Source organism: Gobio gobio (genome assembly GCF_949357685.1).
Source record: "Gobio gobio genome assembly, chromosome: 5".
NCBI classification, from domain to species: domain Eukaryota; kingdom Metazoa; phylum Chordata; class Actinopteri; order Cypriniformes; family Gobionidae; genus Gobio; species Gobio gobio.
In genome coordinates, this window is record NC_137101.1 from 48,559,743 (window position 1) to 48,585,083 (window position 25,341).

At 37.6% G+C, this 25,341-nt stretch overlaps 1 protein-coding gene across 1 annotated transcript; it reads left to right on the forward strand.

The window, feature by feature from the left end:
- Window positions 1-9,596: 9,596 nt before the first annotated feature.
- LOC307126554 (uncharacterized protein) lies at window positions 9,597-24,786 on the forward strand. The gene is made up of 3 exons (XM_079817146.1): window positions 9,597-9,664; window positions 10,491-10,786; window positions 20,245-24,786. Exons 2-3 carry the CDS (start codon window positions 10,552-10,554, stop codon window positions 21,345-21,347), a joined length of 1,338 nt encoding a protein of 445 aa, XP_079673272.1. The 5' UTR covers window positions 9,597-9,664; window positions 10,491-10,551; the 3' UTR covers window positions 21,348-24,786.
- The last annotated feature ends 555 nt before the right edge of the window (window positions 24,787-25,341 follow it).

The window sequence follows — 25,341 nt, forward strand, 5'->3', positions numbered from 1 at the left end:
GATTACTGTGCAAAAGTCAGTATGAGACACTATATTCATAAGCTCTGAGCTGTCTCTACATGTCACATTATATAAAGAGTTTCATCACTGAGACAGACAGGACTCATGAATATCACATGACTGATTTGTCAAAGCAGTAAATCTATAAATGTTGAATAATATCTTTTGAAGTGTATCTTGTTGCTGATCCTGGATCTGTATCTTCATCCTGCATAAATAAATAAGAGAATAAAGAGACATTGTGGTATTTTCTTTTCAACAATATTTGTTTTGAAGTCATGATATCATGTGGTATAATAATGGCGCTGTCATGTAATTCATGAGATGTAGTTTACATTTAACTTACAGTTTTTGTCTCTAAAATGGTAGATTAAGAACTAAGAAGTGTATTTTTCTGAATCTAGTATGTAATTACACTTTACACTTTTTTTTTTCCCCGGATAGCTTCTGTCCATAATTTATTGCACTACCCTAATCCACTGCTATTCCTCATTTAACATATTATTGTATACCTCTATCTGTAAAATTCTGTTTATAGTAATAGCCATCTGTATATTTATTCACTGTACATATTCACCTGTAAATTCAGTTCTGTTTATAGTAATAACGTCTCTCTATTTATACATATTTATATATATTCAGTACATATCCATGTCCTGCACTTACGCATCCATTGTATATCCTGCACTTGCTGCTATTGCACTTCTGGTTAGACCTAAACTGCATTTCGTTGCCTTGTACTTGTACTTGTGTAATGACAATAAAGTTGAATCTAATCTAATCTAATCTAATGTAGCAGTAGCTCAAAGGCTAATCTCATGTCCTTATATATAGAGCAGTGTAAGTCCAGCAGTCGGGAACATGCAGGGATTCTCCTGGAGGCCTGAAGATGGCGCTCCAGAGCGGATCAGGGTCTGTGTTTCTGTGTGACGTGTCCACTGGTGGAGTGGCCACAACATTGCCTGTGACTTTATTTCATCTTCATCTACTAAAGATGAAGCTAACAATGATGTGAACCATATGAAAAAATAATAAACCGTTACAATAATAGATAAAATAAATGTACACTGTTAAAAAAAAAAAACACACACAGAAAAACAATTATTTATATTCACGATTTCTAGTATTTGTACAGGCTTTACATTTTTATTTCAATGTTGTAATTAGCAATTTATTTAATTTGACCTGTGAAGCAGATTTGTTATATGACAGCATTAGTTAAAGTTTCTTAAGGGGTCAAGATCAAGTTCTCTGCATCTCCTGCATCAAGCCATCCCATAATACTGTCATCAATCAAATGAATGGAGGCTCAGATTAACTGTACAGTGTGTGTGTAATGACCATCTCATCACTTAGAGGTGTTATAGGGTTATCTGACGCTTGAGATCCAAAACAAGACACTTCCAGTTAGGGTTAGTTATCCACACATGCCATAGACTGTAAAAAATGATGTCTGCCCTCAGCAAATATGGCTCATTAAAATAAACAGATTTTACTTAAGTCAACAATAATCTGGAATTTAGTCAATTGAACATAATATTTTAGGATCCATCATCTTAACACGTGATGCCGTCACCACGTGAACGAACATAGGCCTACGGGAAGCGCGAAATTTGAAAACCATCTATCGAGAGAAGACTCTTCACCCACGGCAATGGTAAGTTATGATTAATATTAGGTGATATAAGTAGAGGTTTCCTTTAAGCCAAACTCTGAATATCATCATGTTCCTGTTCTGTTAAATAAGTGTAACTTTAAATGGCAATTTTCTACATATTGTATGAACTCTGTTAAAAATGTGTATGCATGCACACCATCGGAGTCTCCAAAATTTGTTAAACCAAAATGTACATTGTAAAGTTACTTTCATGAGGTGAATGTTAAATAAGGATTATTGGCAGATTAAAGCGAAAACAGGGTGGTCCATATAACGTTGGTATTTCGCTGTGTGGTGGTGTGACACAGTCATATGTAACGTTAAGCGCTGTTAGATTGTGAAGGAGTAAAATATATACACTGTATATCAGCGCAGTTCTGCTGCATCCGTCTCTGACATTCATATTGATAACAGCTGGGTGTCGGAAGACAGGCGCTCGCGTGACAAGGCAATGCAGTTCATCGTCATCACGAATGTTTATCTTTTGCATGTGTTTAACAGCCTTGCCAGTTTAAACTTTCAAACTATTTGATTAAAATATTGCTCTTAGAATAGCTTTTATGTGCGCACACGTGCAGAATTACTGTCTCACAGCGCGAACACTGGTCGTTTATGTCTTAAGTGAACGTTAAAAGAAAACGTGATGTGTGGACAGTATCTATTTGTACATTATAGTCTTTAAAAGTGACCTTAATTTTCCTAAAATTCCTGTTATTAATGTTAATCAAACAACTCGGCAGAAAACCTGTTGCTGCTTTTGACTGAATAGCTGTAGTAACTTTAGTAAGAATCCATGTATATTTAATCATATTGTCTTTTTTTTATTTCATTTTTTTTACATTTTTGTTATGGTAAGGATGATGGAAGACCAGGGCTGGGTGCACTTAACAGTCTTTAATAGATAAAGGAAATTGTCCTCAATGAATAATTAGAACACAAATCACAGACATTAGTAAGAGCCAGAACGGAAACTGCCAGATGGCTGGATAATAACACAAACTCCCACGAGGACGGTGGCCAGGAACTCACAGGTGCTCATAGCCAGTCAGGGATAGTTATGGCAGCAGAGGGTGAACAGCCGTGAGCAGGCGCTGACCAGGTACTCTGCAAACAGCCACAGCCGGATAATACACAGTCTGATGGCAGTATAACTCACAGTAGAACAAATGGTTTCACGTCAAGCGGACAGGACAGGACAGGACAGGACAGGGTGAGATCACAGACGCTTCTCATATGAGGTCATTGAATAATCCGACAACAAGACAGAGTAGGAGAGGGAATAAGAAGCTGAGACAATCAAGGGGAAAAGGGAACAGGTGAGGAGATAGGAACGAAAGGGGAAACAGCTGTAAGAGATAAGGGATGAGTGTGTGTGATTGTGTGAGTGAGTGTGTGACCACAAGAGGGCATAGCTGTCAACCCTCCCGTTTTTTCCGGGTTTCTCACGTATTTTAGCTCTTTTCCCTCTGTCTTCCCGTTTTAGTATTTTCCCGTAAAATATCCCGTATTTTTACGCTCTGATTGTGTTAACTCAGAACACGCAACTATCTGTGTCTGTGAAGTGGCTTGCACTTGGGTTGCTAGACCTCCAGTCCAGCAGGTGGCAGTACACAGACAGTAGTTCCCCAGCCGGGGTGCCGTCTGACGAGAGCAGGGGTGCCGTGTAAAAGTCCTTAAAATATAAATATATATATTTCAAATAATTCTCTCTTTGTAAACTTTGTTCACTGCATGCCGTATGTTGGAATATGACCAGTAATTTTCGCCGTCATCACCCGGGTGTTGTACTGCCAGAAGACGCGAATGAGAAGTCGTGCGCGCTGCGAGAAAATGTGTCTCTGTGCACTCATCTGAGAGCGCGCACACGTCTCACAGCAAATATTGAGTTCTCTTTCAAGTCTTGCTCTTTAACGGACAAACTCACACAAAAAGTATGTCAACATGTCCATCTTGATGAGTATTATAGCAGACATAGTCTGTATATGCCTTGAGTAAACTTTATAGAGTCGAGAAAGACGACGCATATCCGAGCATTAGGTCTTAAAGTAGCCTTTACTGCTGTCTGTTTAATGTCAAACAACAAAAGACAAGGACATCACTCACTGCTCTTGATTGAATAGCTTTTGTAAGCTTAATAGGATTAATATTTAATTTTTACAGTCAAACATGCAATGTTATTTTACATTTGATCAATTTCTGTACCTGAAAACTAATGTTAGACGTACCTGAAAAACCTGAAAAGCATAGTTTATTTTATTAGTATCTTTGCTCAATAGTATTTATTTGTGCTGCTGCTTGTATTTAAATGATTTGATCTTATTATTTTCTTCATTTTTATTTGACACTAGTCCTTTTTTCCCTGAACATAACAAATACTGAACCGTACCGAAACCGTGAACCATAAAAGCGTGATACAAACCGAATTGTGAGCAATCTGTACCGTTACACCCCTAGCGTAACGTATGCGAGGGGGGGCCACAAAATGGAGAAAAGTTTCAAAGGGTGCCATGACTGAAAAAAGGTTGGGAAACACTTAGGCTACTATTGAAGAAGAAGAAGACCATTGCAGCGGCGGGCGGGAGGAAGAGGGAAAAAGTAGCGGGAAGTGAACTTCAAGGAGAGTAGAGTAGATGAATGTGATGTGCGATGATGGATCATATAAAATATGAAAATATATTGGGTAGTTATAAACTCTTTAGATTGTTAATGATTAGTGCTTTTTTTAAAGTTTGTGGGTAAGAATCGTGTAAAAAAAATCCATTATTTTGTGGATGGATTCCGGGAAATCTCCCTTATTTTCAATGTTCAATGTTGACAGCTATACAAGAGGGAGACAGAGAAAGGGAAAAGAAAACCCAGGATCATGACCATTTTAAAGTTTATTAACATTTATAACACATAAATAAAAAGCTATAATGTATCTAAATACTAAATGTATCAGTTACTGACAAGGATGACTTGATAATGCATTAAAAAATGAATAGGATCAGTTTTGATTTCGTGCTAATTGAATCTGTCATTTCTCTTTTATTTATAAAGCATGACTTGAATGAAAAAAAAAACCCTGGATCATCTGTCTTCAATAGAGTCAAGGTTAAAAACTTTTACAATATTTTTTTTAAGTTGTAGGATATCTTTGTGTGCATATATTGAATATATGTGTAATGAAGTGTGTAAAAAGGATTCTCCTTAAAGTATGTGCCATCGTAGAATGAGGTGTACTGCCCATCTGATTTGCACACATTTGTTGTGGCATAAAAGCTTTCAGTAGCTTTTTTTCAGAATAGTCTCATCATTTAGAAGTTTTGACAATTACTTGAGAATTGGAATATACTGTAAACTTCTTTTCCCCAGTCGATCAATGATGTTTTCTACAGGCTCAACAACATCAAAGTTTTCTTTAAAGTACTTTTTCCTTTTGTATGTTGTGCAAAAAGGGCCATGTTCTCCAAGAGCTGTGCTTAATGGTCCTGTTTCACAAAGTTGTTTCACCAATTCTGTGATAACTGATGGGTCAATAGCACAATTAAGCTTCTTTAAGGTTTGGTCAATAATTTTTCTGAATACTGATGTCTCTGAAGAAATAAAATGTAATTCTTCAACTAATTGACTGATGCAGTTGGCTGGAACATGGAAGAGGCATTCCAATTTAATAAGCAGAGAACCAAGTTTCCTCACTGTATCTTGTACAGATTCCCCATCCTCTTCCTGTGTGGAAGAAAAATGGTTTTCGCTTTCTTCTGTGTCATCTACATAATCAACAACATTGTTAGGTTCCAATGTTCTTTTCAGCACTGCTGGTTTAAAATCAGCTACTGAATGAGTTGAATGCTTTTGGGTTTTATGAGCGGCAAATGTTCCATACACATTCGTTTGGAAATCACAACCACTGAAAAAACATTGGACAGTTTCCTTGGATCTCAGATGACGTCTAACATGTGTAAAAAAAACTAATTTTCAGTCGTAAATGTGCTGGATGCACAATTTTGACAAGCAAATAACAAGTCATTGCTTGTCTGGTTATCTGCACAGTGGTGCCTTGTCAAATGTGAACGAAGTGCACTCAAAGTCTTAAACGAACATGGACAATCTGAAAACAGACATGGCTGTGAATGGTGTCGTCCTAAACAGTCATGGTCTAATCTGTTATGTTTTAAGAGGTGTCCTTTTCTTGGAACTTCTTTGCAACACAATTTGCATTGCCACTTCATTTCATACTAAAAAAAGGAAAGTAAAACAACAACAAAAATTTGAAACTTTTTTTCACTTTTCTATTTTTGCACAACATGCTATGCAAAATATTTGGAATTTGGTTCCTTTGAATTGAGGCTTATTTCCCAATGAAAGTGAGATTTATACAACTGATTTAAACATTTCCCTGGTGAAAAAAAGTATACTTTATTGTATTTCAAATATATTCTCTTTTTCAATAGTATATTGTAAATATACTAACAAAAATTGTACCATCTTTAAATATATAAAAAGTATATTAGCATCATATTTTCACAATGTAACTTTTAATGCACTTTAAAATAATTGTATTTTAGTATATTTTAGAAAAATATATTTTAGAAAAATATACTTAAAATGAAAGTTCTGTGTACTTTATAAAAGTGTACTTATTTGAACATTAAATATATTTTTAGTATATTTCAAACTGTGCTCAAATTTGTCATTCTAACAATGCACTGAAAGCACATTTTAAAAATACATATTAAAAATCCTTCATTTGTGGGTCAATATCACCAGAGAGTGCCTTTCAACCCTCACAATACTCACACATTTTGATTTTAATGTACCATTCACTTTATGTCATGTCATAAATAGTAGACACTCAAGTATATAAGAAATGTATTATCTGAGCTCCCACACATTTTTTTTAGATAATTATGGGGCATTTTTCAGAGCATAAACCATAGGATATGTCCATCCTGTCATGGACATATATATATTACTGTTAAATACATTTTCATTGCAATATTAAGATGCAAATTATACTTTCTGAAAGGTATGATGTCCCTTTCCTAAACAGGGTTATTTGTTTGCTTTCAAATTATCAATACATAAAAGATTTTACGTAAAACATGTGTTTTTAAACTAACTCATATAATTCGCACATGTATTTTTTTCTTTTTTGGATAACAAAAATTATATTTGGACGCAATTTTTTGTTTGCATGTTTTTGCCCCCACACCTAGCTATTGAACACACTGGATTATAAAGGTATGATTGAATGATTTATTACCAAGATACCAAGATGACAGGGCGGACGAGCACACGACGGGGTGGACACATAAAGCAGAACACAAAAATCGTGACAAAAAATGGCAATAAAACATTTATTCAACTTAAATAAATTTTAAAAATGACATTCTCAATCACATTGATATAACCAAGAGTTTAGAGCGGCCTCTCTGGTTGAGATGAAACCGACAGGGAGTTACAAAACCTGCCCGTCTTTTCAGCAAAATGTGAACATACAGATTTGCTTTCAACTCTTTCAATTCTTTAATAATTTTCTTCTTTCTCGAATCCTTTCTCCTTGAAGGCGTTGCCTAGAATACATAAATTATTGTCAGGTTTTTAGGCCAATCACTGTTGATTAGGCATATTTCATCCCTAACTAAATTATTCAACTATAACCAGGGAAGCTATTTTATAATATAGGTATTATATAGGTGACTATAATTCATGAATTAAGAATACATTAGAGTTATGTTTCCTTTACTACATTTATACTAACCTTGAGGGACCTTTACTACACTAGCTGTGGTGGACGGTCCAGCTCCAGTGGTTCTGCAGCTCCACTATTGGCCTGGCTTTAGCTCTGGCAGCTTTCTTTGCCTCTTTTCATTTTTCCTTTGTGAATGTTTTCCTCTCTCTGTGAGGTCATTAATAGCTTTCTTCTTCCCTGTATCTCTATCTTTCCTCCATCTCTCCCTTTCTTTCTTAAGGTATGCCTCTCTTTGTTCAGGGTTTGCATCCCGGTGTTTTCTGTATTGCCGTGCACTTTCTGCCGCACTCAGAGGCATGTCCTGATAACAGCAATGATGTTTTTTTAAACTACAAAATATTATCTACAGCAGATGTTTCTATAAAATTTTATATAACATTTCTATAAATTACAATATTAACTACAAATGAATGCTAAGTCCACCCTGTCATGTGTATGTCCACCCTATCGAGTCTAAGGGGCCGACAGGGTGGACATTTTGAGCTTCAATTAGCATATTAGCTTACAGCAAACTGTGACTAGCTAAATAGTTAGTCTGGTTGTTGAAGAGAATTTGGTATATTTAAACTTACATATTTTGAAAATATTGTATTTTAATCACTTCTAGTATATATTATGCCGACAGGGTGGACATGTTAAGCTTAAAAAATATTGTTTTTATTACAAAATGATCAATACAATCAATTTGAGTAATATCTTATTTAACAAAATATTAATAGGAAAATATAAATTTTTTATGATTTGACTATTTTTCTCTCATTCAAATTTAATGAGCAGTGCCTGGGACATAGCAAAATAACATACATCCTCTAGTACAAAACTAAAAAAAATCTTGAAAATGTTTCTAAAGAGCCAAGTAATGCTTCTGTTATGAATAAAAAACTTACCCTAATACAACACACCCTTTCATAATCATTTGTATGTTAAGTTATGTTCAGGACACCAAAAGGCACCCTACAGTGATATTGATATTGATACATAATAGAAACTGGAGCTGGTGTGAATTGAGTCTGTGTTCACTAATTAGTGTTTAATTAGTATTTGTTTAGTATTTTTAAATTAGTAATAGTGTTTAATTAGTATTTTTAATATTGGCAAAATACACTGCCTCTCGTGTGTTTCAAGTCGAACACATGTATGAACTCGGCTTTATGAACTCATACACTCTTTTTAAGATGTTTGCTTTTAACACATTTGTCACTGTTTTAAGTTTAATATAGGGATTATCTGGGGCACGTTCAACGCTCAAACCGGTGCGCAACGTTTTGCTACGGTTTCCGGTTGAACGTCATGTTTCCTGGAAACGGTGTGCAACGGTGTGCAACGGGTTTGAGATGCGTTTGATCTCGTTTGGTGGGTGTGTCAAAAATGACAGCCCAATCAGCGGCAAAATGTATATAAACCACGCAGTATTAAAGAGACAGCTCACACAATGGAAGTAAAGTTGTTTAATGTGTCCGCTGGTATTAGAAGACATGATTGTCGTAAGAGTTTAATATATATATATATATGTATATATATATATATATATATATATATATATATATATATATATATATATATATATATATATATATATATATATATATATATATATTTATATATATATATATATTTATATATATATATTTATATATATATAATCAACATGATGATGTATTTATTTATATCTTTAGCTATATATATATAATCAACATGATGATGTATTTATTTATATCTTTAGCTTAATTGCAAGGCAAGTTTATTTATATACCAAATTTCATATATGGTAATTGCTTGACATAAAGTGAGAAAGAAAATACAAGCTATTAAAAAAGTAAGAACTAGAAATAAAATGATTTAAGTTAGAATTGATTACCAGGAGATGAAAAAGGTTCATTAAATGGGATTGGGATGTTGTCTTTTATTCTGGACGGCAAGGGCAGTGATTGCATGTATTTTGCAGTATTAAACACGTATTTATATCGATTTCATCAGGCTCCGAAAATTCCACAAAAAGAACACAAAGAATGGCCTTCTCGGCTGCCATAGTTACAACTCTTGCGTCAACAGAACAGGGTGTTCAACGCAGCACCGTTACCGTTTAAAAAACGTTTTGAAACGTTTTGTCGGGGCTGAACGCAGCCCTGGTAAAAATAGTGGACAGACATTTCTCTGCACTTCTGTGATTATAAGACAGCAGAGTGTGAACGGGACTTTTATTTTGGTGTGGCGATGTGACGTCATAAGGCTGCGCCGCGCTCCTGCATCTGTTGAGATTCGCCTAAAGAAAGGTTTGTTTTAAGCATTTAATCTGTTTAAATCGATAGAAACCGTTCAATGATTCATAATTGATTAACTATTGAATATAACATTGTAATGCTTTATCTAACTTTAATGAAGGCTATTTTGTTGGAGTAAATCGCATCCACACCGGTAAAAGATGCGTCTCATTTCTCTTCCTCTATCGTGAATCAGTTCATCATAAACACGAGTTCAGTCTCTGGCGTCTCATTTGTCTTCCTCTATCGTGAATCAGTTCATTCATAAACACGAGTTCAGTCTCTGGCGTCTCATTTCTCTTCCTCTATCGTGAATCAGTTCATCATAAACACGAGTTCAGTCTCTGGCGTCTCATTTCTCTTCCTCTATCGTGAATCAGTTCATTCATAAACACGAGTTCAGTCTCTGGCGTCTCATTTCTCTTCCTCTATCGTGAATCAGTTCACCATAAACACGAGTTCAGTCTCTGGCGAGTAGTGATGCAGAAACTGAACTTTTCGAAACTCCGAGTCAATTGAATCAAAAATTTTGCAAAATGATTCAGTGATTCGAATCGTGACTCGAATAAAACAGTGTAAATGAACGAGAACAAACACTAACATGTGTTATGACAACTTTAACACACTAACTGCTAATGTTTTCATGAAAGTGCAATCCTTAAAATAAAAGCTGTAATTCATTAAATATCAAATGTTGATCATAAATACCATGATGTGTCTGTAATCCCTCTCTGACTCTTACCAGTGACTGAACTACTGAACTGATTGAGACACTCAGAAATTGAAATTTGATTTTGCTTTCCTTTCTGTTTTTTTATTTTTATATCATCTTAAACAGGACAAACACTAAGATAATCTCTGGGTGAAGTGACTGAGATCCACGTGACACTATTATAAAGATGGAGTTCATTAAAGAGGAGAGTCAAGACATGAAGATTGAGGAAACATTCAGAGTGAAAGATGAAGAAACTGAGGAACAAACAGAAAAAGAGGAGAGTGAAGACGTGAAGATTGAAGAAACATTCAGAGTGAAAGATGAAGAAACTGAGGAACAAACAGAAAAAGAGGAGAGTGAAGACGTGAAGATTGAAGAAACATTCAGAGTGAAAGATGAAGAAACTGAGGAACAAACAGGTTGGTTTCATTCTCAAAGCTGAACTCACTCATTTGATCATTATTAAAATCTCCAGCTCTACAGAAATAGAGAATATACAGAAGTATAATCATACAACGATTTAATACTGAAGTAGCCTAAACAAAACAATAATTTAGTGTTTTAAACCCAATATCTACTTGCTATAAACATTTTAATATCCCTGAACATAAATAAAGGGTAACTAAACCCTAAACCAACTTTTTTTAGTTAATGATCTGTAATACTGGGGCTTTATTAATACGCCTTATTCACCTACGTCACTTCCTTAAACCAAACCGAGGCTGTGGGGTACAGAAGTAACGTTGGCGCTCAGCAGCTTCTGCCATCACGTTACTACACTGCCGCCGCATTGTTGTGTTCCCAGATGTACATCGTCAAATGAGGACGTGTTTGTTTCCAGGGCAACGCTGATGAGAGCTCGGGAGACTTGTCACAATAGACTGTAAAAAAATATGGAGGTAGTGTCCGTGACGTCACCCATAGGATTCTGATGAGCCGTTCTGAAGCGCAAAGTAGGGACGCGATAGTCTTGGCTGCATCTTGGCAGCGCGTCACTCCCGGATAAATGAAAATGGGCAAAAAGGCGGCACGTGGGCGGAGCTTAAGTGACGCGATGACTAACAGACAGCAGATAAACGGCTATCCACCTGTCACTCAAAGTGGCCACGCCCTTAATTATGCAGAACTTTAATGCTTTATATAATGTAATAGTGTATAATGTATAAAAAAATTCACCCCCCTCACAGTCGTCATGAAGGGCAAAATTAGCCGTATAGACCAAAACCACAATTTGTACCAGGCTGTAAACATGTCTTATAAACGGGTCCTAGAAAAAACAACATTAATGATGTGCATCTTTACCCAAAACATTGAGCACGTTTACATGCACACCAGTAAACTGCCAACGCAAGTAAACCGCGTTTACATGACTTAATTAATAAATCGGATTATTTCCTTGAAGTGACGTGAAAAATAATAATTTCCGTATCTGACTCCGAGTATTCCTAATGTTATGTCAGTTGTAATAAAGTTAAATAAAGCTTGCAACATGTGGAAATTTAGGACTCATATTATTCTCTCGTGCAGTTACAGATGCAGCGTTTTAACTAAACCTCTTCTACTTCTGCTGCATGAGATGAGAACACATTTTTGCAAATGTTCTGGGTCTTAAAGGCACTGTCCAATTTTCAAAACCGCATCTTTTTCTATGCGGTTTGGCCATTCGTCCACGCTTAAATGCAGTATCCAGAGACTGAAACCAAACTTTTTTGAAAACTCTGGCCAGGGTGAAGATTTTTAGAAACTCCGGTTGCACTTGTGTCTTGTGGACCGTGGAACCGGAGATTTTGGCTTGTTGTGTCAGAACCGGAACCGGCAATAACCTTATTTCCAGGCTTCTGATTGGCCAACATGGCTTTATGGTTAGGGTTATATTGCCACTTGTTGGTTTGGCATGCTCTTGACAGCGCTTCCTAGTGTGTAATGCGTTTTCATGTGGACGCGATTTTATTTTTATTTTTTTAAACGGCGGAGGGAAATACACGGTTTATAAAAATACCCATGTACGTGTGGACTAGGCCAAAGAGTCTGTGTTTGTGACATATTTCCTTCTTTCTTTCATGCAAAACGCTCGCTCTGTCTGGATGCGTTTAAATCTGCTCTAAGGATGCGTTCCTGTCACGTATCCCACATGCGCACTTCAATAAGCCCACAGAAATCAGGTTAATGCGTTTACATGCTGCGCAAAATCGGGGTAAGAGGCAAAAAGCTACCTGTGTCAACCTGTTTATGTTTAAGCCGTTTATGACCGTACTCCGATAAAAGAAAACGGATTACCGCATTTACATGACCATGTTCGTTGTCGGCTTATTAAGCATAATCTGCTTAATAATAATAATACTTTTTATTTATATAGCGCCTTTCCCAAGCTCAAGGTCGCTGTACAAGAAAATACATACGTAAACATAGTATCAATGAAGAACAATGTAGAACATAGACATACAAATATACAGGGAAGAGGGGGGAGGAGAAAGAAAGAAAAACCTAGGCAGAGGATGGTTGGAAATATACTGTAATGTATGTTTTTAGCGGTGTCGCGTAGAGATAGAGGGAGGGAATTCCAGGCTTAAGAACGTGCATGTAAACACACTCAATGTAAACTCTATTCAGACAGGACTAGTTTTTCAGGGGGACGTTAGAGAAATTTGTACTTGGCAGATTTGGACAGGATTAAAATCGCAAAGTCTTTTTTTCTCCCACAACCTCCAGGGTAAATTACATACTGTTTTTCGGCAAATTCAGCGGCCCTCTGAGAAATCTAATCCTGTCCGAATGGGCATGTCCGTCATATTATCCTAACACTTCTCCTCATGTGTTTTTTGACTTACCTGAGCTACCGTTTGCACACCAGTCTTCAGCATAATGTCATTTAGTTTATTAATAATAATAATAATGTTTTTTTTATAGCGCCTTCAAGAACCCAAGGTTGCTTCACAAAGTAGTACAATAGTACAATCAATTGAAAAACAACGTTACAGTCAGCCTGCTTATTATTACAATCAAACAAGCAGATGGAGACAACAAATGACTACAGATAATGAACATAAGTTGAGAGCTACGGACGGAGCGTGAGCGCAATCCAGTGAAAGGTGGTAAAGAGTTCAGTGTGTCTGTGAAGGAGAGCTGTGAGGGCGTGCAATGATGTCAGTGCAACGTCTCCATTAATTCATGCATGTAGTATAGTCTAATGTTTATTTTAAAATATTGAATTGCGATTCATTCGATTCTAAGCATTTTAACTCGATTATTGACCACAATCAACGATTCAAAAATACATGTTTCAAGATCGATGCATTGAGAAAACGAGTGAATCGTTACACCTAAGCTGAGGCTGTCAGGTGATTTTAATTAGGGGTTCAAGCATGAAATGCTGAAACCCTATTGTAATTGTAAGGATTCGTAAAACGCATCGTGCAGACCAAACCGTAAGGCCTAGAGACATGAAACCTGGCCAGATGGTAGGCCTCAGTTTGGGGACAACCTATCAGTGTATGACCCCGAATGGCCCATAGGTGGCGCTACAGCAACCAAAAGTTCAAAATTGCTCATAACTCTTAGACTGTTTGTCCCAGGATCAAGTGTCTTATATCGTTGGAATCCTTGGCTCAGGGCAGACAAAATGGCTATCTCCGATTTGGATGTAGGCAGGGAAAATTTTCTGCTATGTCGAATTTTGTCCAAAACCTACTTTTGCGAACTAGTCCCTGGTTTTTCGCCCGATCGGAACCGAACCAGTCTAGGAGAATTCTCTGGACTCTCTCGATCAAAAATTATCAAAAAAAAGTTGAACTTTGGCATTTGGCTGGCTGTAACAGGGTCATTTAGAAAAGGGGCGTGGCAAAATACACTAAAAAGCCTATACATCCCAAATGAAAACTCAGAACTTCACCAAAATTGATGAGCATATGTGTCAGAACATGGCGAGGAAGCATGCAGAGTTTCATGGAGATCGGACCATAGGTGGCGCTATAACTGGCAAAAAGCCTTCATTCTTATTAGGGGTTCAAGCATGAAATGCTGAAACCCTATTGTAATTGTAAGGATTCGTAAAACGCATCGTGCAGGCCAAACCGTAAGGCCTAGAGACATGAAACCTGGCCAGATGGTAGGCCTCAGTTTGGGGACAACCTATCAGTGTATGACCCCGAATGGCCCATAGGTGGCGCTACAGCAACCAAAAGTTCAAAATTGCTCATAACTCTTAGACTGTTTGCCCCAGGATCAAGTGTCTTATATCGTTGGAATCCTTGGCTCAAGGCGGACAAAATGGCTATCTCCGATTTGCTCGCCCTTCAGGCGCCAATTTCGAGTAAATTGCATTTTTTTTAAAAACCAATTTTTGCTGAATTCTCCTAGGTTTTTGGCCCGATTGGAACCAAACCACTGCAAGAATATTCTCTGGAGTCTGACAATCAATAATCATCCAAAAAATTCAAAATTTAAATTAACGGTCGATAAGGGGAACCAAAATCTTTTATGGCACTAGGGCCATTTTTACTAAAATGGTTATAAATTGTGAACGGAAAGAGATATTTTTTGCTAAACTTGGGACACATGTTCATAAGCTCAATCTGAGTTGACATGAAAAAGAATCGTGACAATTGGCCACTTGGTGGCGCTATAACAGTGAAAAAAATCATGAAAATAGCTATAAGCGCACCCAACCGTTAGTCTACTGAAAATTGGCATGCGGTGTCTTTGTCCAGGGTGCCATGATAGTCATGATATGAGAATATTGGTGTATCTCAAAAAACTCAGTATACGTCATTGGCTTTGCCTTGAAGGAGCCTTAGAAGTTTCAAGCCCGTGTTTTTTTCACAGGAGTGGCCTCCTAAGAATCCTTGCCGAGTCCAACAATACCAAACATGCCAGGTTTCGCTTTATGGTTTTTGTAAGTGTCATTTAGAGCTTTAAAAAATTGTGGTTATCTTCAAAGACGTTAGTCTGATCGAGACAACAACAAAAAAACAAAGGAAATTTGAAAACATAGGTAAATAGCTAAACAATAATGCCAAAATGTTAAAATTATGATAGAAACTGACAAACAAAATTATTAAATCCAATCAATTTCACCCATGGATCATTTTAGATGCTCTCACATGTTTGAAACGAACAATGATGGATTGTGATGAAATTTGTTTTGAATTGAGACTGGCGAATCCCCGTCCATACTGTCAATGACCGTTCGCAAAGACCCGCCCACTTTAGTTACTATTGCTATGTCTGACAAGTGATGCCACTCTCACACCACACCAAGTTCTCACGCAGTGAAAAATACATTGTGGATCAGAGAAAAGACTGCGCGCTGACAGACGAGTACTTTTGATATGAAACAAAGTCTCACCTTTCAAATGTAGTAATTTTTTAGAGACATTTAAACAATAAATACCATTTTGTGACTCTTTAATGTGTCTGATAGATCGCTGTAGACTCGAGGCTCAGTTAAAGCTGCTTGTGAACCGATCATCTCTTCCTTCTAGTTAATTTATATCATTAAAATAAACATGAATGAACATAAAAGGAATGTTGTTTTAAAGTGCTAAGACGTCAGTACACTTTGTTTTTCAAATTTAAATCCTCCTATGTTAATCTACTAACTTTCCTGACTGCTTTGTTGGACAAAATGGCGGATTATGATTAGTCAGATCGCCTGTCAATAAAACTCCCTGCAAAGGGTCAATTGAGAATAGGCTTGTTTGAGATGAGCAAAATATTCGCAGAACCGATCACCGGTGATCAGCACAAGATGCATGCCGGTTAGAAATGTGTCAGAGTGTGGTCTGCCTTGCTCTGATGTCATGCTGATGTATGTCAAAAATATCTCGCGAGCGCAAGGCGCACGTGTCGGATTCTGCAGTCGCACGCAGTTGCTCTCCACCGACTGCGCTGATCAAAAGCATGATGGGAAACGACTTGCTGACGACACAGCTTAATGCTCATTGGTTTAAACAACTGTGATGTATTGTTCTCTTATAAAATGTTTGATTTTAAAACTCTAATATCATGTTTTATGTGTATATGTTGTTTGTGAATATTCCCAAACTATCTGACAGTGCGATCTCTTTGGGTTATGCAATTTATTTTTTATAAAAAAATAAAATAACTAAAAACACATGTCTGTATTAAAGAAAGAAATATTGATAAACATGTATTTGGAATGGAATTAAATAACAAGTACTTTGGGTGTCTTGTTCATTTTATTTATTTTCATATAAAAGCAACATAACTTGAATTACATCCAGTTTATTAGCAAAACTGTGCACGAGCGTGAATCGCGTGAATCCCGCGATATCCATCTTTGATCTCGCAGGTGTCAGATCCACTGTGAGTAGAGAGAACTGTCTGGCTTGCCTGTGCTTTTTTCACTCCTCCTCTCACTGCAGCCACCTACTCTAGCATACATTTCAGACGAGGCAAGGCGCATCTCAAACAAGCCTATTGCCTGTGCGCACAATCCTGATCTAATCGACAACTTTGCAGTTGCACATAGGAAAGCCCGGAAAATCCCACTATAATGTAAGAGAGCATCTTTTTTATGTATTTGGACCTAGGCCTAACAATGTTTTATAGTGCGCTGTCCCCATTGTTTTTTTGTTGTTTTTTTGTTTTGTTTTTGGTGAGCGTAGGCTACTCATGATTTTGTTAGTAATCTCATCTCTTATATGCTGTGTATGATCATATCCTGCCCTATTCATGGTAGCCTACTCGCGAACATTGCGTCATCAATTGCGTCATCAAGGGGCCTGCCTTGATAATCCTACTTAAGGGCCCGGTGTTGGCTCGTTCGTTACGCCACTGAATATAATTGTCTAAACTCCTTATTAAAATTACATATTTACAACAAATCTGACTCGTATATACATATGGGCACACTTTGAGTACTACTAATAAAAGTGGTGGAGATCAGGCAAGACTATAAGAAGACTCTAACTATAACTGTAAAAACGCTTTAAAACCATATATTTCCTATGGTAAACTGCCTGTATAGGCTGTAAATTGACTTTTTCATCTATGATGGCAGTTGTTAAATGCTTGCTAAATAAAACTTAATGTCTTTTGATGCTTGTGTGCTTAAAGGCCTTAACTGCTTGAACCCCGATAAATGCTGCTTGCAGCTTTAATTTTTTTTATTATCTGTGGGTATTTGATATGAGACTCAACTAATCTCTGCGACTCTCCATGTGTGATCCTTGGAGAGTCTTTGGCCACTCAGACTATCCTCCTCATGCATTAAAGGGATAGTTCATCCATAAATCACCCTCAAGCCATCCTAGGTGAATATGACATATGATCTTTTTTCAGACAAATACAATCGTATTTATATTAAAGGGGTCACGAACTGGCTTTTAAAAAATAAAATTATACTGTTGCCTGAAGTCAACTTATGATGTTCGGATAGTTTTTACGTTCAAAAACATCATAATGAATAAGTAATATGCTATTTTATACCCTGTTATTTTAGTTGAGCCTAGCTCCTGAAACGCTTGCTTTTTATGGGCGTGCCGCATTGAAAACCTTGAAGTAAACGCCCACAGCTATGATTGGATTACAGTTTTGCATATTATAATAAGCTTCAGCTCCCCCATCAGTACATGTGGGAATTGTTTTGAAAGCGTGTGAGAAAAAGATTCGTCCACAGGGTTCACAAAATGTCTTTATCAAAAAAACACAATTTTTTTTACTTCTCATCCACCCGCAATTTATTGGAATGCTATTTTTATTGGCCCATCTGATCAGTGGATATAACCGCAAACTGCATCACTAACACACACACACACACACACACAAGTGCACACGTGCATCAGCAAAACTTCACAGCAGACAAATCAGCATGTTCAAAGCTTCAGCTATTGTATTTTTTATTTAAATATCAAGTCAAGACACTGAATAATGCACATCAAGAAAGGAATGTTATTTCACTATTTAAGATAGCCCATCGGGCAGGCCAGGGATACATTTTGGACGTCGGGTTTTGCAAGCCCTGGCCCGTACATGTTCTAGTCTGATCTCAAAACACAGGACAATGAACCAACAACACCTCAAATACAAAGGATACTCCAGCCTGTGACAGTGTGGTAAGTTATGTTTAGTTAGACATATAATAACTAGATATCAAACGATCTGTAACAATGCAACACTATCACACATAAAAAAACCTGTTTTACTCACATTGGTGTGTTGCTTCATTCCTGTTGGATCCAAATGGCACAGCATTGTTTTTAATCTCAGTCTGTCTGCAAATCCAGTCTCGACCTGTGTCTTGTTTACAAACGAATCCACAGTGAAATGAACAAGGAAGTTTTCAGCTCTGAAACTTACAGAATATTATTATATTACCATGACATTTTATATATCGAAAGTTGATTTCTCAATTCATGACCCCTTTAAAAAATGTCCTGTCTAATCCAAGCATTATAGTGGTAGTAAATGGCAGCCTAAAATTTGAGCCAACAATGAGCATCCATCCATTACAGAAAAGTAATCCATACAGCTCCGGGAGTTAATAAATGCATTCTGAAGTGAAACGATGGATTTGAGTAAGAAAAATATCCATATTTAACACCGTATAAAGTTAAATATATAGCTTCCTGCAGACGGACTTCTGGTGTAAAGTGTTGAAAAAGTGTGAAGCACTTGAAAGTGCTTGAATTTCAATCTAGGAACCTTGAAATGAATAATGTAAAAACATTGGACTATTTCCGCCACAATACCATTGTTACAGTTAGCGCTATTATATTAAATCCACGGTGAATGTTGGTGAAAACTTGCAATGTATACTTCTTATACCTTTCATATTTCTAATACCTCTTGATGGGTTCAACATTTCATTCAGTAACGTTAAAAAGCTTTGCTGAATAATGTTTGATGATTGCATTAGTTTTCATGCACTTGATCAAAGCTTCTATCACTTGTTTCTGCTTCTTCTTTGTTGTGTTACGATCCGGAGATTCTGTACTGATTCAGAAGATGTCATAGCGTCCCCTATGACACCAGTGAAAACATAGACTGCCGGAAACTCCTGTCAATGGCGGCAAAGCATTGTGTCATAAATGATAGAAAATCTCATCAATGGCATGAAAAGTTATATATGGGTGATATAGATTTTTGATTAAAAAAAAAATTAATCACGGAATCCATTCACAAATGGAGCTTTCTCTATAAAGTGGAAGGTCACAAAGTTTTTGGATGAATAGATCAAAATAATGAATAGTCCATATCAATATCTTATTTATTGTACAGTGTCTGTGAATATTAAAGCTCATAAAGACAGAAATCTGAGGTCTGTTTGTTCTGCCCTAAATGAGCGCTGCGGTTTTGTCTACTACTACACAAACTGTTCAGCATCTGCTGTTTCACTATATGAGGGCACATGAACTTCATCTGTAGTGTCAGTCACTTAATGAACAGTTTACCGTTCAATTTGATAAAACTTTTGACATTTGTCATTTCATATACCCAGGAAATCACAGGTCTTTATAACAACCAGTCAAAATAAAAGTTTGCGATAACATGAACTAATAAATATATTAGTATTGTACATTAGAGCTATTGTACTAATAAAAACTTCTGTTAAATCACCAAACTCCAGCAAAAAGCATGATTGTTGGTCAAACCGCCCAGCACTACTCCTTCCTTGATCAAACACACCTGTAAAGTTCAACCCAACCCCCAAATTTAACTTTAAATCTTCAAGACTGTTTGAAATTAAAGGCAGGCGTCTTTCATTAAAGCGTAACTCTGCAAGACAGTGGCCCTCCAGAACCAAAGCTGCCCACCCCAGATCCCTAGGATAGGATAGGTTATATATCATACTACCCTATACCCTGCTATTGATGCTTTAAATGTCTAAATTGTTTTGTGTCTGTTTTTGCCCTAGATCTCATGGCATTGAAAGAGGCAAGTCATGTACTTAATGAAAGGAAAGAAAAGAAAGCCCATTATGATAAACATCATGATTTCATGACTGGAGAAAGATCGACACAGGCTAAAAATACTTCCTCACAAAAAAGAGCTCAAAAGACAGGAACTAAAAGTTATTCCACCTGCCAACAGTGTGGAAAGAGTTTCACACACAAAGGAAACTTTAACGTTCACATGAGAATTCACACTGGAGAGAAGCCTTTCACCTGCCAACAGTGTGGAAAGAGTTTCAGACGTAAAGGAAACTTTAACGTTCACATGAATATTCACACTGGAGAGAAGCCTTTCACCTGCCAACAGTGTGGAAAGCGTTTCAATCATAAAGGAAACCTTGAAGTCCACATGAGTATTCACACTGGAGAGAAGCCTTACACCTGCCAACAGTGTGGAAAGAGTTACAGACATAAAGGAAACCTTGAAGTCCACATGAGAATTCACACTGGAGAGAAACCTTTCACCTGCCAACAGTGTGGAAAGAGTTTCAGACGTAAAGAAATCATTGACAGGCACATGAGAGTTCACACTGGAGAGAAACCTTTCACCTGCCAACAGTGTGGAAAGAGTTTCAGACGTAAAGGAAACCTTGAAGTCCACATGAATATTCACACTGGAGAGAAGCCTTTCACCTGCCAACAGTGTGGAAAGAGTTTCAGACGTAAAGAAATCATTGACAGGCACATGAGAGTTCACACTGGAGAGAAACCTTTCACCTGCCAACAGTGTGGAAATAATTTCAGACATAAAGGACACCTTGAAGTCCACATGAGAATTCACACTGGAGAGAAGCCTTACACCTGCCAACAGTGTGGAAAGAGTTTCAGACATAAAGGAAACCTTGAAGTCCACATGAGAATTCACACTGGAGAGAAGCCTTTCACCTGCCAACAGTGTGGAAACAGATTCAGATGTAAAGAAATCCTTGACAGTCACATGAGTATTCACACTGGAGAGAAGCCTTACACCTGCCAACAGTGTGGAAAGAGTTTCAATCAACAAGGAAGCCTTAAAGTCCACGTGAGAGTTCACAACAGAAAGAAGCCTCACACCTGCACTCTATAGCCGCGTTTCCACCGAAATTATCCGGAACAATTTGTACCAGGAACTTTTTTTACAGGAACCCTGCGCGCGGCTGCTCCTCCCAGTCAGCGTAAGACAGTAATAATTTTTGCGCGACACTGTCTGCAACAATAACAAGTATGGAGGAGATGCAAGCAGCGCTGCTTTTGGTAGTTATGTATTGTTTTAATAAAGAGGTCATTAAAGGGGTGGTAAAACACATTGTTTTGAAGGCTTGATTGTGTTTGTGGGGTGCACTGTAACATGTGTTCATGCTTCGTTTTAAAAAAAAAATCATTATTTTTCATATATTTGACATTTATTCTACACTGCTCTGTCCCTCCTTGTAAAACGGTCTGATGCTTTCCGGGTTGTATGAAGCCAGTCCCTCAAAAATACGCAATGGGCTCAGATTGGTTAGCTGGCCCAGTGTGTTGTGATTCGCTAACCGCAGTGCACGTTTGTCGGAAACGTCATGCCCCTTACCGGTAGACTGTGCTTTGGTCAGTATTAGAAACGATGGCGTCAATAAAACCATACCAATCTGAGCCCGAATCAGACCCAGAACATTTTCGTAAAGATGATCGAGCAGAACCTGTTCAGTCCTAATGAGTAAAGACTGCGGATCTATAGTGATCGCTACTGAATGGCACTGTTACTTTTGTATTTTTAGAACGATTATAGCCAAATATCTGTCGCAAGAACTAACCCAAAACACTAAACACTGGCTTTACTATAGTAGCCAAATCACACACAGAACCATGTTTAGCAAGCCTGTAGATAAATAATACATAAAAGCTCTAATCAAAGAATCATTTACACTAATGCCAAGTTCGCTGTTGAGATTTTAACGTTAGTGTTTGTAACGTTAGGTGTTCGTCGGATAACATTAAGTATGAATAAGCATTTAACAGACTGGTTTGCAGAACAGTGTTGTCATCTGTTTACTTCCTTGCTACAACCTATTACAGGAAAACACATCGATGAAAAATAAATCAGACTTACAGGTTGTGGCCCGTAAACAGCTTCTGTTTGTAAATCCAGCTTTCAGGTCAAGCCGTTGTGCATATCCTGTATTGAACTCGCGAACATTGTGAAAGTTTTCCTCCGTGAAATGTGCTGCGGGAGGGAGCCCCGCGCGCGTCGTGCATTCACACACTGGCCGCGTTTGTCTCACGCAGCTGACGTTGTGCAAATCCGGTGTTGAACTCGCGAACATTGTGAAAGTTTCCCTCCGTGAGATGTGCTGCGGGAGCCCCGCACGTGCCTGTTCCCTTCTGTCTCATACACATGTGCATATAACATGCTGTATGTTAAACGCTCTGCAACGCACCCCTGTCCCTATGAAGCCTGAACAAAGCAAGTACCCCAGACCTGCAATCCGGATGAATATAACAGCGTTTCCTCGGCATCGCGGCAACAACACTCCAGCCTAACTATACCACAACAGCGCCGCGATACAAAATGGCCTCACCCCCCCTTATTTAATATTCTCGGAGGAGGGGTTTATGTAAATATTGAGCCTAGTGATGTCACCAACCCTGGAGGAATGTGTGTAGTCGCCTACTGGCCGTTTGCTGTAGTTCTTAGAAATGGATTTCTTTAAAAGCCAATATCTCCCTTTGCTTTAAACTTTGAACGTTGTAACTTTGCAGATGTTGTTTATCCTCAAGCAGCAACATTACACGCTAGCTAAAGTTAGAATAGTGAAATCGTGGTTTACCACCCCTTTAACAAAACGGTGGAAAAGAGACGAGCACTGATACTAAAGCGTATTCTGAAAGCTCGTAAAGCTAGATTTAAAATAAGACAACGTATGTTATTATCAGCTATTACGGACATTGACCGTGAGATGGCTGAGATGAACACGCGCCATCAGACAGAAAGAGCAAGACTGATATTTACTGAACGCAGAATGAACCTCGCGAAAGACTTATAAAAATGTCGGTTGAAATAAAACGCTGCGTGAGTTCAACCAATCAGCATGTTCAGCATCCAAGTCCCACCCCCGAAAGTTCCTGAACTTTGAAAAAGTACTAGCCCGGGAGCAGGGCCTCTTGGAGGGGGAAATATTTACCCGGAACTTCATTTAGACCCTGGTTCCTGCGGTTGAAACACACCGAGTACCAGCCCAAAGTTCCTAGTTCCTGGGGAAAGTTCCTGCGGTGGAAACGTGGCTTATGTGGGAATAGCTTCACATGGAAAGTAAGCCTTAGGGAACACATGAATGTTCACACTGGAGAAAAGCCATTTACATGTGATCAGTGTTGAAAGGGTTTAAGATGTAAATGAACCCTTAATTACCACATGATAATTCACACTGGAGAGACGCCATTAATATGTGGTCAGTGTGGAAAGGGTTTCAGATTTAAAAATAACCTTAAAGCTACACTGTGTAACTTTTTTAGTCTATTCTTAGCTAAAAACACTTAGTTCTTTCAAAAATATATGTGCTCATTAATGTATATTTACTTCTTTCAAGTAATAAAGTATTCTCGTAAGTTTATAATATGCCATTGAAAATACATAAGGTAATGGGATCTAACGGTGGTCGCCATGTTGCCCCTCCATCTTGAAAGTACATTAGCCAAAGAGGGACATACCCGTAAATTCAAGCTTCGCTTTTCGCGTTTTAACCTGTTTTAATACTCGATGGCACTGTACAAAATTCTCTGCCTCGCGCATGTGCGCGTCAACTTGTTCAGACTTGTCTGGTGCATGCGCAGAGAGTTTTCATCTCAGCAGCGTCCAGTAACAGAGTTATACGGAGTTTTCCTGGCTTGTTTATTCCTCAAAAGTCTGTTTTTCCTTGTGTGGTATTTCTGTGCGTTAATAACTCCGTAAGTAATAATAGTTATTGTCATTGTAGATGTGTTTCAGAGTGTCATCGCGTAATTCAGTTGATGTCACCTCAGAAGTATTTTTGTGTCAACATAATTTTTTTACAGTCTATGGTCAACATACAATAGCGTAATGCTCACCTATTTGAATAATCATTCAGTTATTTTGTTATCAACAATGTTTATTCGTTTATAGAAAATATTTGCTTGTAATGTATGTTGATGGAAATATGTATCAGGTCTGATCGGCATATTAACAATTGTTATACAGAGCGCACTGCAGTGCTAACGTTAATGACTTACATTACAGACTTACAGCGCCGCACACACTTTTGTAACCGGACACCGCTTGTTAGCAGCAGCAGCGGCAGCTCAGCTCCTTTTAATGCAGCTGCCTTTAGCGCCTATATATGGTACAATAAGCTCTGGTTTACGGTTACATTTTACAAATGTAATTTATAAGTATAGTTATACAGTTCTTAACTGTGTATGTATATTTACCATCCTTATTTGTTCTCTCACAGAAACCACATTTATGTACATATCCACGCAAACCTGTTTATGCCTTGTAATTGGATGACTGAATAAACATTACTATCATCAAAGTTCACTCTGGATTAGCTGCAGTTCTTTCTAGCCGAATAATTAGGCCAGTTGAGTTCCAACCATCCCACTGCGCACAGAATATCCCACAGGCACCGTGTCGAATGTGGACGAGGTCGAACTGGAAGCCATGTTAATCTTGGACTAAATCGGCCACCGTAGGAGTTGAAATGAAATCGGAATTGAGAGGAACAGAAACAAAAATTCACTGGATGGTCATATACCTTTTCACCACTAGATGGCGGAAAATATCACACAGTGTAGCTTTAATGCCATCTTTAGACTGCATGATTTTAAAACTGGTCGGATCACAGTTCTATGGATATGTAGTTCTTATATATATATATATATATATATATATATATATATATATATATATCACCATTTGCCAGAACCATTAGGTGGTTTCCGTAAGAAGCATTCCCATACAATTCTCTTCCATTGCTCCATTCTGTTCAACAGCACTGCATTTATCTATTCTGTGTTCACATCATTTATTGGTCTTATTGTTTCATTCATTACTTTTCTTTTTGGTTATTAGTTTACTATCCTTT